The sequence below is a fragment of the Dunckerocampus dactyliophorus genome, chromosome 17 (assembly GCF_027744805.1).
Source record: "Dunckerocampus dactyliophorus isolate RoL2022-P2 chromosome 17, RoL_Ddac_1.1, whole genome shotgun sequence".
NCBI classification, from domain to species: Eukaryota; Metazoa; Chordata; class Actinopteri; order Syngnathiformes; family Syngnathidae; genus Dunckerocampus; species Dunckerocampus dactyliophorus.
In genome coordinates this window covers 21,526,338-21,543,815 of record NC_072835.1, presented here as the reverse complement: position 1 = coordinate 21,543,815, position 17,478 = coordinate 21,526,338, and the positions used below count along the sequence as shown (strand labels likewise).

General features: G+C 41.8%; 1 protein-coding gene across 2 annotated transcripts in view; it reads right to left on the bottom strand.

The window, feature by feature from the left end:
* The window catches only part of cntfr (ciliary neurotrophic factor receptor), a 267,316-nt gene that overhangs the window by 10,532 nt on the left and 239,306 nt on the right, over positions 1-17,478 (bottom strand). For both annotated transcript variants that reach the window (XM_054757802.1, XM_054757803.1), the window contains exons 8-9: positions 1,224-1,292; positions 357-477 (exon numbers count right to left, since the gene is read on the bottom strand). In XM_054757802.1, the coding sequence (XP_054613777.1) occupies positions 357-477; positions 1,224-1,292 (190 nt within the window). The remainder of the gene's footprint in view (positions 1-356; positions 478-1,223; positions 1,293-17,478) is intronic.

The following is a 17,478-nucleotide window of genomic DNA, read 5'->3' as shown; positions in this document are numbered from 1 at the left end:
TATGTTTTGAATGTGCTGCAAGCCAATAAAAAACAGCTGTGGCCCGCAAATGGCCCCTGGGCCACACTTTGGACACCCCTGAACTTGCATTAAAGCTTTCTTTGCTCAGCCCAGGCGCTGATTCTTCAGTATGTTTGAAAGTAAATGTTTTGCATCCTCGGGTGGCTCGGTTGGTTGACGGTACTATTTTTTCAAATGTACAAAAACGTAATCAGCGTGCGATATCCTGCTTGCTGCTTTGCCTCGCAGAACTCGGGAAGACAAGAAGACAAGAAAGGCTGCACAAATCTGCAAACGGGGTTGCATCAGGCCAATTTCAGGCAGCGCAGAGCAACCAAAGGAGGGCGAGCGCTTACGTGTGAGATACTCCATATCGGTCGTGGAGGTGGTCTGCACTGGCTCCTCAATCCAGGGTGTCGCATGCACGGCGACGCTCCAGTCGCTCCATGTTCCGATCTCTGTGTCTTTGGCGGCAACCTGTTGTGCAAACGCACCAGGAGTTTAAAACGTGATTTTTGCGATTTGGAACGTGGCTGAAGACAATCTGAAGGACAAGACAGGAAGTGATTATCTGCAAAATCAATAACTCATCACTTACGTGTCTCCTGTTGACTAAAACGGTTCAGCAGTGGAGGTAAAAGGGATGCTTGTTGATGCTCACGATGCAACTGTATAACCCACAAGGTATGCTGGGTAACTTCCTGTCCAGGGAGTGCGCATGTGGGCTTCCCAGCATGCCTTGCGGGTTATACATTTGTATACAATATTGTATCGTTCTGCTTGTGCATATTCCGAGGTTGTGTTATTTCTGGTTTGTGATGTGTGAGTATGGGCGGAGCTATCAAGGTTATTCACTGCACGGAAGGAACACCCCCCTACTTTTTGAGCAAGTCAAGCTTTAGCAATGTGTGGCACATAAGATGGGTTTCCTACCAATCAACCGCCTTCCCAGTGAGTTTAGAAGCACAGAATGGCGGCTTTTCACCAAAAATAAAAAATAATGTGCAAGGGATCTACTGTATAGGATTTGGGGGCGTTGCAAGGCAGCTAATCCATGCGGAGGTTTGACCTCAACTTTTCAACCCCCTCGAAATGAACTACAGCCTCTTAACAAACGTTCTCAGACGTGCTGTTTTCCGTATTCTTGTGCAACGTCTCCCCAGAAGGTGTAAATAGCCAGGTGTCCCAATACTTTTGCCCATAGGTTTTACATGTTGCAATACCTGGATGATGTATTCCTTCCCAGCGTAGGCGTCGGTGATGTTGTGGGACGTGCTGTCAGATAGCTCCACCTGAAAGTAGAAAGGAGAACCCGATCACAATGTGGCTAACAATCTAAAACAACAACCTAACAAGCTAACAATATATACTGTATATATGTACTGTATATATAGTATATATATACATATATGTACTGTATATATAGTATATATATACATATATGTACTGTATATATAGTATATATATACATATATACATATGTATAGGTGTAAAAACCAGGTTAATATTGTCATGCTTTTATTTTGAAGCTGAGCAACAAGTTACTTTTAATGCTGTGCAGAGAAATGACTGTTACGCTGAGGAACATGGACCATGTACTGGCTGTATGTCAACTTAAACGGGCAGTTTTTGTTTTGTTTTGTTTTATATTACATTGTATTGTATTGTATTACATTACATTCCAATGTATTGTATGGGACAGTACTGTATAGTATATTATATTACCCGGGTGGCCTTTACTCGTCACTTATTCAGAGGCACAAGCGAAATTGTGCAATCATCCTTTCCATACATTCCAACATACCATACAGTGACGGGGGGGGGGGGGTAGACAGGACAGGGTTACTGGGCAATAAAAGGGGGGAGAGGAAGGGGAACAAACTAAGCTCCTATGGGGGGGTACAGTGTGAGTCTGGCAACATAGGCACAAAAAAACACACTTTACAACATGAAGGTGAGGACGTGCCAGGGGAGGGGTGGGAGGAGGAGTGGAGGTGTGCAGCCAGCCACAGCAAATGCAGCCATACTCTGCACGAGCTGTGAAGGCGTGGGATGGGGGAAGGGATGTGTGTGCGTGTGCCCACGTGCGTCCTTGGATGCATGTGTGTGTAGGCCTGAAGAACTTTAGCCCAGCCTAGTGCCCAGTCTTGGAGTCTCAAGTCCGCAGGGTGTCATCGCGATGCCGTGGAGACGAGCGTGAGCGGGCCCCAGACAGAGACAACAAACAACAGCTGTCCGTGAAAGAAGAGGAGGGCCCGAGCGTCCCGCTGCAGCAATCTCCTGGAGGAGCTGCGACCTTGGATAGGCTGGTTCCGAGGGGGAGGCCGAAATGCATATTAGATTGTTTGGGTTTGTGCGAGTAGCCGCATTCCAATAGACCCGGATTCTCTGTTTGTCCATTCCGGTCTCTCAATCTCTCAATCGATCCATCAGCCTTTGCAAAGCCGAAAGCTTCTCCAAGATGTTTCCCTTGTTGTGATTGACAGTCACAGCCAGAGTGCTAACAGCTTTATCATCATATCAGCCATGACGGGCGTCCAACGGCTGCGTCCGTCTTGCAAATTCTGCGATAAACCAGGGCAGTGCCTAATCGATCAGCAACAGACCTGTTATCATGGTTACGAATACGTGAGGTCTTCGATGTCTGCCACGGAAAGAAGAATCGCCAGGCACGTGACCTTCCACTACCCCCAACTGTCCATCACGTACCCGGCGGTGAACGTTCCGTCAGGGCAGACAGGTTCCCCCGAGCGCGGCAGCTGCCGCTGCTCGTTGGGGAAAGAAACCGCAGAGTGACAGAAGAGAGTCGCCAAACACAACACAAGTCATTTTTAACAAAGACAAAGTCGGTAAAGTCTCCGAATCAGCTCAGAACAACGGAATGAAAATGTTCCGGTGGAGGTTTATACTTCGCTGATTCGCTCATTTCACTGTCAATCAAAAAGGCAGTCCGCCTCAGACAGATCATCCAATCATCGTGCAGAAGCCGAGCGTCCGGGCCAGCCCACTTCAACATAGACCCCCACAGACAGCTGAGCGTCCGACGGGCGGGACAAAGCCCAGCATTTATCCAATGACTGTCCAGTTTCGCGCATTGGAACCACCTACCCTGCGCTTCCCAGACGCTCAGCGTCCGACTGCGTAAAAGCGCCGTGGCGCTGCGGGGATGAATGAGAAGGAAGTCGTGTTAGTTACCTGTGATAAGTCGCTGATTCTGCACAAAAGATGGAGGTATTCTAGCGCATTCAGTCAATGAAATGTACACACAGCAGTACGTATTTCACCACTTTTGGTTTTTTGTGGACATTTTAGTCACTGAAACCAATGAATCCACACGGTAAACCAAGTTTATCATTAAAATAATGGTATAAAAATCATTTTTGTGACAAAAACGTTGACATAAACAAGGTTTAAATGAATGTTAGTGTGCTAGCTCGAGATGAGAGGTCCACCAATATAACACACCACTACAGTAAGGGATGGGAGGGGGATAGTTGCCATGGTAATGGGTGTTTGGGGCCCCCAGTGGGAATTTGGCATATTGTTGCTCCCGATTTAAGAGTGAATTTGCTGTATTTTGGAAATGACACCATGGATAAGAAATACTGCAGCGTCATGACCTCTGACATGTGTTCGGTAAAGTGGAATTTACGAGTTCCCGAGTCCACTGGAAGTCACTCTTCCAGCTCTTCCCTTCTACCTATAGTGCCGGCCATAAATTATGTGTTGGGCGTTGTAATTCTACCTTTAATGTTTTATGGTGGTTATATTAGCTCAGCCATGCTGGATACAATTTTTATTGAGTGCTTATTTATTTACAACATGCCTTTCATCATTATTGCGAGCATGAATCACCACTGTCGCTTTTTTTTAATATTTGGCTATTGAAATGATTGAACTCCGATGCCCCCGGCGGCCTTCGCACGGCGCACACAAACTGTGCGTGCAACACATCCGCAGCATAAATCACAATTAAAGCGGAAAGCTATGGCGTCGATGACACATTTGATAACAAAATAAGGCAGGCCGACGGCTGGAGAGCTCCACATGGAGCGAGGGAAGCAGATGAAACCAAATATGTGCGTCATTTGGAAGTGCATGCATTTTTGATTTGCCGCTCTGTTGTAATTTACGGTTAGTGCCGCCTTCGTCTGTGTATGTTTGTTTGCCTTTGGCTTGCATCTTGACACACTCAAGGAAAAACAGTGAGAGAAAAGGTGCTGACTTTTCGTCTCCTGAAGCCAAATGAAATGATTTAGTGACATGCTTTCTGCAGACTCCCATCCGGACAAGAAACATACGCCCGGACAGCTGCACGGGCGGACTAGAGCTAACGAGGCATGAACTCGTATCTTTGACTGGACTACATTCGTGACGAGTTCATGGGTTGGCTGGACAGCATGTCACGTCAAACACCAGCTCCCGTACGCCCCAGTTTTCCTTGAAAATGTTCCGGCAAGTCGAGTGGCCAAACAAAGCGCACTGGGCGCTGCTGGGTCACTCTCCGTGCATTTCTTTACTGAGTGCGACTGTGAAATAACCCGCCATGGGGCCAAAGAAATTGCGAGTGCCGGCAAACTGATAAAGAAGGTGTGAGACATTATTGAATTCCGTCTCGCCATCCACTGCTCATTTCTAATGAACTGTTCTGCAATGACATTTATTTTTGTTAACTTTTGTTAACATTTGTTATAGTTTTTCACATTAGGGTGAAACAATTAATAACAAAAACGGAGGTACCACTACAATAAATGTTTCTCTGGTATAATAAATATTTTATTACTATTTTATTATATAACTATATACTTTATATACATATGGTATGTCTTATATATATTATACATACTATTTTTTATATTTTATTCATATTAATTTATATTCATATTATTTATTCATATTAATATTATTAATTATTATTATTAATATTTTTTAATTAAAAAATGATTTTAGATGAAAACAAATTAAATTATTTTTATATTTTTTTCCATCATGTAATGTATATTTATTTCCTCTTATTTTTCTAGTTTCAGTTTCATTATAGCAGGGGTGTCCAAGGTGTGGGCCGGAGGCCATTTGCGGCATATGGCTGATTTTTTAAATCGACTCTCGGCACATAAAATAAAAAAATAAAACAAGAAAGCCAACAAAAATAACCAGGAAAATTAAAAAAAGAAGTAATAAAAAAAAAATCATAGTATTTGTATAAAAAAATGTAACATCACGACAAAAACATTTACATGCATAATGTTGTAATACTACGAGAAAAATAAAAAAAATCCCAATAATTTGTATCAAAACAATCCGAAACAAAGAATAAAGTTGCAATTTTGGGAACATTAGGTAATTATACGTACATGGGGAATAAAGTGACAGTGTTATGAAAAAAAAACAAAATACAGTTGAAGTATTTGTAACAATTGGAAAGCAACAACAGCAAAAATGACAGAAAAAGTCATAATACACTCTTTTATCACTTCTAATAAAACGCTGCGATGCGGGCTGTTTTTTCTTTGAATACACTTTCTATAACTTGTTGGCATATCTACATGGGTTGGTTTAGAAAATGTGAAATAGCGACTGTATCCTTTCATTTTACCGTGTGCGGCCCTTGCTGGGAAACGTTGGCGAATGGGTGGATAGATATATTTCTGTGAGAAGTCTGTGAAAACAACTAATAAAATACCGAAAACAACATTTTCCAGCAATATGACCGTCCTATTCCACTGTTGTTTGATTCCGATGAGCTCACGGGACAATTCTTTAAACATCCACAGCCTCTCAGAGCACTTGCTCTGCTCAAATAAGCAGTCTTCTTATCGCATGACAAGGTTGACCTCTTGTCTTTCCAGCGTGGCCTTGATCTTCACAGCGCCGCTCTCCCGCCCACGCGCTTTGTTTGGAAGGAAACTCCCAGACTTTTTATCTGGCAAACCGAGCGCTGTATTTACAGGCTTAATTTCATTAGTGGAATGCACTAACAACATCATCTGAGCGTGCTGACGACTGTGTGTGTCTGTGCCCATGTTCCATAATGTGCACTGTGAACACACGTTTGTGTATTGTACGCTGTGCGTGTAGCGTGTGTGTGTGTATGTGTGCAGGCCAGTGTTTAGCTGTTGGAGCTGAACCTTCTGTTGTTTACAGGCGGCCCAGGCAGCGGAACCGCAGCTTCTCTCAGCATTTCTGCAAGACCCTCCGCTCGAAGTGTACAGATACACTTCTCCAAAATAAACACACATGAAAGTCCAGCCACACCAAACCAGTGTGTAGCTTTAATTTTCAGAGAGACGCATGTCTTTGCAAAAGTGTGCATGCAGATTACTGCAAATCACTGGCCACAATATTAGGCACACCTGCACATTTCAGTGAGGTCATCGATGCAAAAAAAAAGGTACATTGTACTTTTACAAACCAAACTAAGCTATAATATAATATAATATAATATAATATAATATAATATAATATAATATAATATAAAAATAACATACTTAGGAGGGTCCCAAAAAATATCCAAAAAATAAGAACTTCATGGGCTCCTAATAATAATAGATAATTTATTATAATATAGAACAATAACAATATAGAATAAGAACTATAACTACAGTAATAATGATACTATAACAACAATAACAATAACAATAACAATAACGATAATAATAATAGCAACAGCAATAACAACATGTTTATTATCATCACCTACTATTACTACTACAACTACTACTAATAATAAAGCAATAAATATTATTATGTTATATTTGAATTATTTTCATTTCATACTAATAACAATAATAAACAATCTCGTTATAATAATACTAATGTAATAATAAAAAACTAATATGATCATAAATTATTATCATCATTATTATTATTAGGATAACATGCATTATTACATTATTTGTATTTATTATTATTATTTATCTAATAATAATAATAATAATAATAATAATAATAGTAATAATAATAATAATAATAGTACACATTCATGACAAGCCACTACCAATATTTGTCTGAATTTTGTTAAATTCAGTTTTCATTTAATCATTAATTTGTATTTCTAAGCCGCCCCTCCACTCCACAAGGTTTTGTGAACAGAAGACAAACACCTATTTATTTGACTAACGTTGGGAAAGAAAAATACATTTTTCACGTTACTGTACACGAGATGCTGAACTATAGAGTTGCTTCAAACATGTGGGTCCTGTACGTCCATCTAGCAAATGGGTTGTAAAACACCATAACCATACAACCACGTGATGCTTCCAACCAACGTCAATCAAAAATGAGCAGTGTATGTCATCTTCGTACAGGAAAAATATTTCATGCAATACGTCTTTCGACTGTGCGGGTGTACCTAATGTTCTGGACAGTGAAATTCCATCAGCATGCAAGATACGTCGAGTAAACTACTTAAACTGTAAGCACTTTCCAGAGGGGTGGATGTGTTGCCAAGTGGCTACGTGGGGGGCACTGAGAGCATCACCAAGAGGGTGATGGGAGGAAGGAGGCTGTTGGGGGGGAAAGAAAGAAAAAGTCAGATTGCTCACTCTGTACGTGTGTCTTGAGGGAACGACGCTGCAATGAAGCATTTTTACTCGCTGCTTTCGATGTGTACGTTGGCGTCTCTTGGGCTGACCTATTGTACCGATGAAGCAATTAAAGTAATAAAATGTGGCTTTTCACCATCCATAAAGAGTGCTTACCCAAAGGAACGCGGCATATGGGTGCAAACAACAAAGCTGCTGCCAACAAAAAATATTTACCCATTAAACATCACGTTGATTTGCTCCACTACTCCCAAGGTAGAATATGCTAATTATGATGATAAAACATCTTCCCAGATGAATTGACCACCGAATGGTCTGTTTTGACAGTAATCTTCTGTAAATATCTTCACTCTGGAGACATCTCCTCATTCCATGCATAAACACCGTATGTTGGTTGATTGTAAACAGCATATGCCAGCAGGAATACGGGACTGGAAGCCGGAAAGAGCAGCTGGGGTCCGACGTTCGAACTGAACTGAGCAAAGGTGCAAACCCTGTGTGCATGAGCACTGTTGTTATGTATTTTTAGGAGTACTTTTACATCGAGTCGGCTACCTGCCGACTTCCGTGAAGCACAGCGGCCAGGGACAAGAGCCTGTGGAAAGCACAAAGAAGGTGAACAAACTGTGGCGTCATCCTGACCGTCCCGCAGAATGGAGTACCCAAGCAAAGCATCCACATGTTGGTGACTCAGCCTTTGCAAAAGAATGGCTAGTGGTTCTTTTAGAGTCGGGACACTATGGACAGATTCCAGCCAGGGAAGATGATTAAAGGATCTTTGCGTGTGTGCTTTATGTGTTCTCACAGAACAATGAACAACTCAGTTCAAGCGCACTACGTGTTTATGAGTGTTCCAAACAATTTTTTATTGGGTACGGCTGCCAAAAAAAGTTGCAAATGTCAGAACTTTGATAAAAAAAGGTGAGAAATTGAAGAAAGAGCACGTAGCAAAGCGCAGAGGTAGCATCTGTTGCAATAGGATTCTAATGTAAAGGTTCCTAGTTGACAGCGGTTGCAGGGGGAAGGGCTGAAGGGAGACACTTGAGTGTAATGATGATTGTACATGCTGCTGAGGTTTACAGTAAAGCTCAACTGAGCATGTATTTCACAATGCTTTCTGCATGTGAAACTATGATCATTTTCTCCCAAATGTATTGTGTGTTCATACCTTGAGTGTCTGGAAAGGATGAATTAGATTAGCATGACCTCTTATGGGAAAAATTAAGTTTTAGACAGACGTTTTGGAACGGACTACACACGGAAAGCGAGGTACGGCTGTATATACTGTAGACTTCTTGCTCGGAGAGAGGATCATTATCCCTGAAGCTTTGAAGGTGATTGGCTGAGAACTGTGAGCGAGAAGAACGCTGACAGGAAATCTCTGCGGACATAGCAGACCTGAGCCAAATCCTATGTAGTCCCGTCTAAAAGAATAAAGAAGGAATGGCCCACACACTCGCAACACACACATGCACGCACACACACTCGCCAAAAGCTTCAGACAAAGAAGGGGGGCACAGAGGAAATGTGAACATTCCTCTGAGATTGCACAAGAACTATGAGAAAGAAAGTGACCCTTTGCTTTCCTCACATCTTTTTTCATCTCCTTTTTACAGCGATGCTGTGAAAGCATAAAAAAGGGGAAGCCGGGCTAGTGTTTTGCACAGTACTTACAGCCATACGTTTTGGTGTAATAAAGCCAGAGAGGAGGAAAAGGACAATTAGATAAGCAAAAGAGCAAATAAAAGAGATAAAGGTAGAAGATTAGGGATCAATTATTTAAAAAGGAGAGAAGCAAAGAAAGTAAAATCAAGATGGAAAAGCAGCGTGGGGGAGACATGGAGGGAATTGGCGTCGGTGGTCAGATCTAATCCAGTGAGCATGTCTGTTGTCCTGGAAAGGAAACCCAATTATATGGCACTTCCACTGGCCCGATGCCGCTCGGTGGGTGTATGTGTGTGCTTACACTGAGAAGCTTGGTCTCATTACGTTGACTGACAGCTCCCATTTTTCCAGCACCCTCCCATATAGTAGCGTATACATGCACATGTGTGTGCACACAAACGGCAGGTCCGGGGGATATTTCTTAGACGTTATTTCTCTCTGTTTGAAGCCCCCAATTCACCAAGGCAGCAATTACTGTTCGAGGGAGCTAAACCTTCCAGCAGGTCAAAAATATCTTTTGAGTTTTGTGCAAGTTGTGAAGTTGACACAGCATCAAGTCTGGTTTTCCAAAATGTTACACAGAAACATGTCAAGGGCGATAACCTTTTTTTTTTTTATATCAAGCATGTTTTGGTATCGCACGGCTCCTGTCACTCCTCCCAAACATCATACAGCCACTTCACGCCGCACATTTTCTGGCTTCACTCTATCACAGTTTTTTAAAAATACATTTATGCTGTTTGTGGTTGAATACGGAATATTAGGAATATTAGTAAAAAAAATAGTGAAATTATAATAAAAAATAATACTTTTTTTGCCTAAATTAAGCATTTTCAAGCATAGGAATGGCTAAATGGCATTCAGAAGACACATTCAAAGACGCTATGATGTGATACAGCATGCAGTATTCTACACTGGTCACTAGCTGTCAGTAATGTTACTGTAATGCTGGATGAGACACACAAGCACCAGACAGGCTTTCATTGCAGGTTTCAATGATCTCACAACGGGCACAACAATCCCTAACACGGGCTGCTGTTGCGGTCGTAACCCACACCAAGCTAAAACTCAACTCTGAACCCTCGACGTCACTTCCTGTCCTCCCCCCACTCAGCTCCCCTGGGGATCACATTTAAAGCAACACACATGAAAATGGCTTATTTTCTCTTATTATGGCGAATATATTGGGTAATAGGAGTGTAAAGGTGAGCATAGGGTTGTTATTTCATATCTTGAGGGCTCTAATAATGTTAAAAACCGTATTTAGAAGTCATAAACAGGCTTTCTATGCTCTAACTACAAAAATATTCACTTTATATATAAAGAATCCTGCTTCGCTGAAATTAACTAATCACTGTAACCAAACAACTGCGATAAACGAGGGATTACTGTACTCGCACACAGCAGGCAGTCTTCACTCCTTGCCAATGACAAAAAACTGGGACTGATAACACCACTTTCCTCAACCGTGCAGTGGAAGCTCAGTTTTGTCATTAATTTGTTCAAAAAGGTCCAAAGAAAACCGAAACGGACACAAACCCAAGCAATTTTTTGAATAGGAAATAATATATATATTTACATATATACAGTATATATATATATATATATATATAACAAAAAAATTATAACACAGAAAGGGCGCACATTGCTTAGTAGGAGGACGAAAGGAGACAGAAACTGAGTGTTCATCGTTTTGTGTATGTTCTATGAACAAAAACACACATTATAAAGTTCCTTGTCCGGAATCTGTCTATAGTGTCCCGACTTGAAAAGAACCTCTCTGAGTCGCCAATGCGTGGAATCTTTGTTTGGCCATACGCTAGCAGTGTACAAAAACCGAGACATATTTTTGGCAATAATTGTTGTCGAAACCGAGTCTTCCAAAAACTGGTACGTACGAAAACCGAGGTTCCACATTTTTTGGTACTTGTACGTGTCCATACTCATAATACTACTACTAATCATAAGAATCAGAGCATGCAGTGAATGTGCAAATGCTGAAAGAAAGAAAAAGAAGAAAAATACAATGAAAAATAGATACAGTGGTATTTATACTGAGTAAGGCTAATAAAAATGAAAAAGAAACGGATATGGGCGCGGTAAATGTCATGAAATGCAAAAAGGTGGTGAACTATAATGGCTATGAATTCCCTAATTATGCGGGATAAGAGGCGCACACATTACACAGTACCAAAGCTACTGATGGAAAACTTATGCTGTCATAGAAAGTAAAAACTAGAAATTGTGAAATTTTGTGCACGCTACAGAATGTGCATCTACATACTTACTGCTTTCTGGAGACGCGTAGGCCTGTCAGACTAGCTAAGAACCTCTGTGCGATGGCCAGAAGGATTTGTATTTCAAACCAATGCATGATAAAAGCAGAAGCTGATAAGACATGATCAGGAGCTAAAAGTGCTGCAAGACAACTCAGCCGGTGTTGTACAGAGAAAAGAAACTCCAGAGAGCAAACTTGCATTGGAAACACTCACAGTTTGGAGATGAACGTAAAGAAAAACTCATATTCTTTGATATGTTTCTAGAGCCAAGCTAAACGATGATGACTTTCACGTGTGATAGCATGGACGCGCCTGATAAACGATGTGTCTGTGCCAGTGTCCTTCTGATGGGATGTTTTCCCCAATCAAGGTCTAGACATTTATCATGTGCAGCCAGAGAGACAGATGAATGTCTTGAGGGTCGGATGCTTAGATAACTGGCTTAATGCATGGATAGATGGATTGGATGGATGGATGGATGGATGACAAGATGATGGCTGAGATGGGAACATGTGGCATAAGCCTGATATCTGTAAGTGAAAAAAGGGGAGGAGGAAGGTGTAGCCGACAGCGTACCTGTCAAACTACCGTATTTTGCCCGTTTTACCTGGCACCCTCCCGTGTTATTAGTTTCACGTATTTCACGTAATGTTATGACAGTACTCTAGAAATAAAAATGTAAAAATCCAGAAAAAAAACATATGAGAAAATGAATCTGTATTTGACTGAAGTAAGTATTTGATCCAAACCAAAGAAACTTAGCGATAAAGAGACCACTGTGTATCTCTTTCTATTTCTTTATATGACTGTTTATCTTTTTGGCATCAACGGGACTCACCATGCTCAGAGGCAGATAAACGCTGAGTATGACCTCAAGATAAAACATGGACAAACATGGAGATGGAAACATTCCAATTTGCGGCTGGTTCCATCCCCAGGGTACTGGTAGACTTTATTGCACTGAGGGGCTGATGAACGGGGGTCATGTCCCATAGAATCTTGGACAAGAACACTGAAGATGGGTCGTGGAATGAGAATGAGAATGACCAAGCCAACAAAGGAGTTGCTCAAGAAGAAGCACAAATTCTAGAGTGGCTTAAACAGTCTTTGGGCCTTAATCCCATAGACAATATGTGGAGGGAGCTACAATTTCTAGTTGCCAAGTGACAGCCTCAAAGCCTTCCGGATTTGTAAAGTATCTGTAAAGAGTAATGACCGGCTGCAAGAAACATCTGACATCTGTGCTTGCCGAAAAGATTTGCTGAGGAAACAAATGCTTATTTCATTCAATCAAATATATTTTTTCTCCTAAAATAAAACTACCAAAAATTGTTCATGTAAGGAGGTGAAATCAGCAGCGGATCAAATCCAATGTATATCCAATATCTCGGGGTGTGGTTCATGAGTGAGGGAAAGATGGAACGCAACCGGTCGATCTATGTTCATACCCTCACCTGTGGTCATGAGGTAGTGACCGAAAGGACATGACCGCGAGTACAAGTGGCCGAAATGAGTTTTCCCTGTAGGTTGGCTGGGCTTTCCCTTAAGCGTAGGTCACAACCGGTCATATGGGCCATAGACTGAGGTTCTTTGTCATGTCAAACAAACTTAAGCTCTTCGTTGGTCTTTCGAATGTTTTGCTGGCGTCAGGTTTGGGCAAAACCTAAATTTTTTCGGACTCCCATGTGTGTCTTCTGCCACATGTGCACCCCACATACGTAATTTGTGCGGCCAATGCACTTTCAGATATTTTGTATGTCCTCCATTGAGATTTTACTCTTTCATGGTCACCACAACTACGTTCTCCATGAAAAACCCCCCCACAGCGATTTGGGGAACGCCAAAAATCGCAGGGCCAAAAAAACGTACGTCCGGTTGTTACCTAGGCTTTAGAGTTAAGGTGAGAAGCACGGTCATCCGGGTGAAACACGGAGTAATACCGCTGCTCCTCTGCACTGAGAGGAGCCAGATGAGGTTGGGCCTCCCTGACACCCCCCCGGGGAGATGTTCGGGGCAAGGTGAAGGCCCATAGTACGTTGGAGTGACCGTGTCTCTCAACTGGCCTAGGAACCTCTCGGGATCCGCTGGGAGGATGTGGACGACGTAGCCGAGGAGAGAGGGAAGTCTGGGAGTCCCTGCTTAGTCTGCTGCCCCACGACCCGACCTCCAATAAGCAGAAGAAGATGGATGGATGTGTCTCTGATATTGCTCACAGCCTGTATGAGGCATATTTGCACGGTCTGTGGGGATTACCATGATGTGTGTGTATAACCTCAGTCCTCCATTGATTTTCTTCAACTCGGCACAGCGACCGTCAGCAGCGATTTGCATTACAACTTCTTACCATCAATCTGCCTTGAACGTGCCATTCTCCTTAATAAAGGCATTCTCAGTGACAACTTGTCCATAAGGAGCAATTCAATGACTTCCACATTATTTCAGTGTATTTTCTTTTCAATCAAAATTCATATTTTATTTCACTGTGTTAAAGTCTGTAGCAGCACTTGTCTATTTTGACGTGCACAGTCAGAAAACATTGCACTATATTAATCATTGTAATTAGACGAACAAGAATGCATGCGTTTTGGAGTCTGTTTTTGCTTATTTATGCACATGCTTACGAGCATCGAGCACAACGTGCATCTGTGTTTGTGTGCGTGTCTCTCTTGTGTGCGTCTGACTGCACGGGAACGTGCGTGGTTTCAGTCGACTGGAGTTCAGCGTCACCCCCAAAGGGAAATTACTGCACGGCAGATGTAGTTTGATAATGTAAAGCAAAGAGAATATTGAGCAATGTGAAATTGTTCTCATCACAGTGACTGGTCCGTTGCTTTAATTGCTCGGAGAGTTGGGCTCCACTTCTCAGAGAAGAGAGCGTTAGAAACAGGTCATGGGGAACAGCACTGGATTGATTGAACATTGCAAGGCAAGTAGATGTGTTTGTATTTCATTGTTGAGTAGAGGATGTGCTGTCCATTTGGTGAGTGGAGTTTACACTTACACTTTCTTTGAGCATACTGTGTGGTCATGACATACTTTCCTACTGAGAGTCTCCTTCAAAATGTGCGCAGGCTGTACAGTTGTTGAAAAACAGATCATGTTACATAATGTTTTCTTCAATGACTGCTAACAACAGGACACATTTTATTTTGCTTTCTACCAAGTGGGGCAAAATTTGAGGTTATGAACGCGCTCCCATGAATTAAAAATGGAATATTGGTGGACGCTCAAAGAATACGCTATGTGCTATGCATCACTTATGAGTTAACCTTTTAACTTGTGTTAAGCCATCACCCTGGATGTGAAATTGAACATCATAAAAAGCTCAGAGGGAGGAGAAACGCCCACCAATGTTGGCCGCACTTTTGGTCTCAACACTCGACTGTCCCGACCATCATTAAGGATAAAGCTTGTAACGTCTACCTGGACGTTGTATGGATGACAAGGAGCTGGTTGATCAACAGTCTCTTTCTTGCATAAGCTTTCGGGCACAACCACGCCAAACAAACATCAGGAAACTCAACCGTCCTCTCAGCACCCACACAAACACACTCAGTCAGTTAATATAATACAAAATATAATAATTTATATTATAATAGCATCTTTTAATAATAGTAATAATATAATTTAGAATTATAATAATATTATAATTATAATTATAGTAATAAATATAATAAAAAATATATATAGTATATAGTTGCAGCTTGGCACTTTTAAAAAAGTAAACATAAATTGAGGAACATTTCTTGACGGGGCTGAAATAAATGTTTTTTTCTGAAAAATAACAGCCTTTTAAACGCTAGTGTTCTGATCTTTTTAATGTGACTTGTGTTTCTGACGTTTCTGACAGTAGGATATGACTTTGCTCTTCACACAGGACTGTAGGCTCTCATTTGTGGCTGATATTGATGAATTATGCATTTTTAAAAATGTATTCATGGTTAGCTTACTGCGCTGATTGAACGCTTAAGAAGTCGCCTGCAGGTAAAGGCAAGGGCCATAGATGTGGATGTGACGCATATTTAAACTGACTAATTATAAACATTTTTGACATATTTTATGTTAAAGTTTCACTTCAAACACCAAGATATAAATATAGATAATAATCACACTAATAAATAACCTTGTTGTTTCTTCTGTCATGACCAAACGGATCCACAACAAGGATGCTGAAGAGGGCTGCCTACTCCGGAGCCGCGGTTTGCCTACCCTTGAATCAGCGGTTTGATGATGGAGATGGGAAGGTTGCTCGTGATTTGACTGAAAGACCAGAATCAGTGCTTCCCCTCTTGCCAATAAGCCAGGGATAAAAGTAAAGAAAGGAGTGTATCCTTGAGCATGTTAAAGGATGTGCTCCTATGACAGCAACAGTAACAACTAAACAGCATCCTGTTTTTTTGCGCTCTCTCTTCTTCATTACTGTTTCATTTAATTTGTCTTTTTATGACGGTATTTGATGTCCCTCCTATTTATATGTTCATATAGATATGACAACGCATTGCAGGGATGGAACTGCTCCATAACCCGAGGACCGCTTGTATAACGTTCCACTGTTTGGTACCTACTCCGCTCTACAAGGGATTGTATCACAGCAGGTGGCTTCTGTAACTGTGCCTGAATCAACAGTGCTCCCTGCTGTTGGCCTCCAAGTAGCGCACTCCATGAGATGAGAACATTTCCTACACTTTGCTGCAAAATGATTATAAGAACACACTGAGTAGTTTTTGTTAGAGTGGTTTCTCTTTTGCCTGCATCCACAAACTTCTTCCCATTGCACTCTCCTCACTCCTCATTGAGCCATTCATTTATCACCCTGTAATGTGAAACACCTTCTGACTGATGGCCTCTAAAAATGCCCTTTCAAAGTCGCCTCTCGCGCTATTTATCTGTTTCTGGCACCTGCTCCTCAATATATTTTATCACTATCTTTCCCTTGTGCACATTTCTATCATTTCTCTCTGTACCTCTCCTGCCCACGATCCATTACTCACTTTCAGTTTTGCATGATTTATCCCACCACGTCTTTCCCGAGTTTAATAAGCACTTGTTTTAATTTTGCATTGCTCAGTCACATGAATCAATCAAAGGTTTTATCGTTTCTATAAGTGCTTGTCATCTCTCTTCTTCAGTGAAATGTTTCTCCTTCTTAGATATACAGTGCATCCATCTCAGCTCCAAAACCTTTGCATTGACCTTAAGACTGATTCTCCATCGCCTCGGTATCAGGGCCCCGTTGTCTCCTCATTGCTGCGGAGAATGGATGGATGCTTTCCAACTGAATCACACCACCGCTATCACTCCAAACACTTTGGAGAATTCTACACGTGAAAGTCATTCTCACCCGGCTGTCTGCCGCGGAAGGGGAAACTGGTGCCTACAAAGCTCTAATTGGCACAAGTACAGCACTTCATTTACAAGAAAAGGAGGCAAATTCAAGCTGGGACGGGGCTATCAAATTAACATGTATGCATGTGCTACATGCATCCATCCCTGTCACTTGCGCTATGGCACTTGGGGTGCACACAATGAATATGGCCACATACAAACTCTGTATCTTTGTGCAATGTAATTGTGCACATCGTTGAAATAATTTGCGCCAATCCAACGAGTGTGCATGGTGTGTTGCAATCAGAAAATGAACGCTGACATGTTTGTCTGCGTTCTTACACCAAATCCGCCTGCATGAATGCATTCTTGTATGTGTCCTTCATCGTTGCGCTGCGCTGTCTGGCAAAGTATGAGCCCCAAGCCAAACTCCCAATGAGTGTAATAACGTCTTCATTTGAATGATTTAGACATGCGAGAACAGAGCGTGTATGTGGCATTCACGCTCTGGCTTTACATGACTTCTAGCCACGAATACACTCGTTTGCCGCCCATCTGTTTGAGCCTGTGACGTCACAAACAACCCAGCAGTTATTAAACGTGCACAAACAGCACACTTGGTTGCTGTCCTTTCACTCTGTCCACATATTGCACACATAAAGATT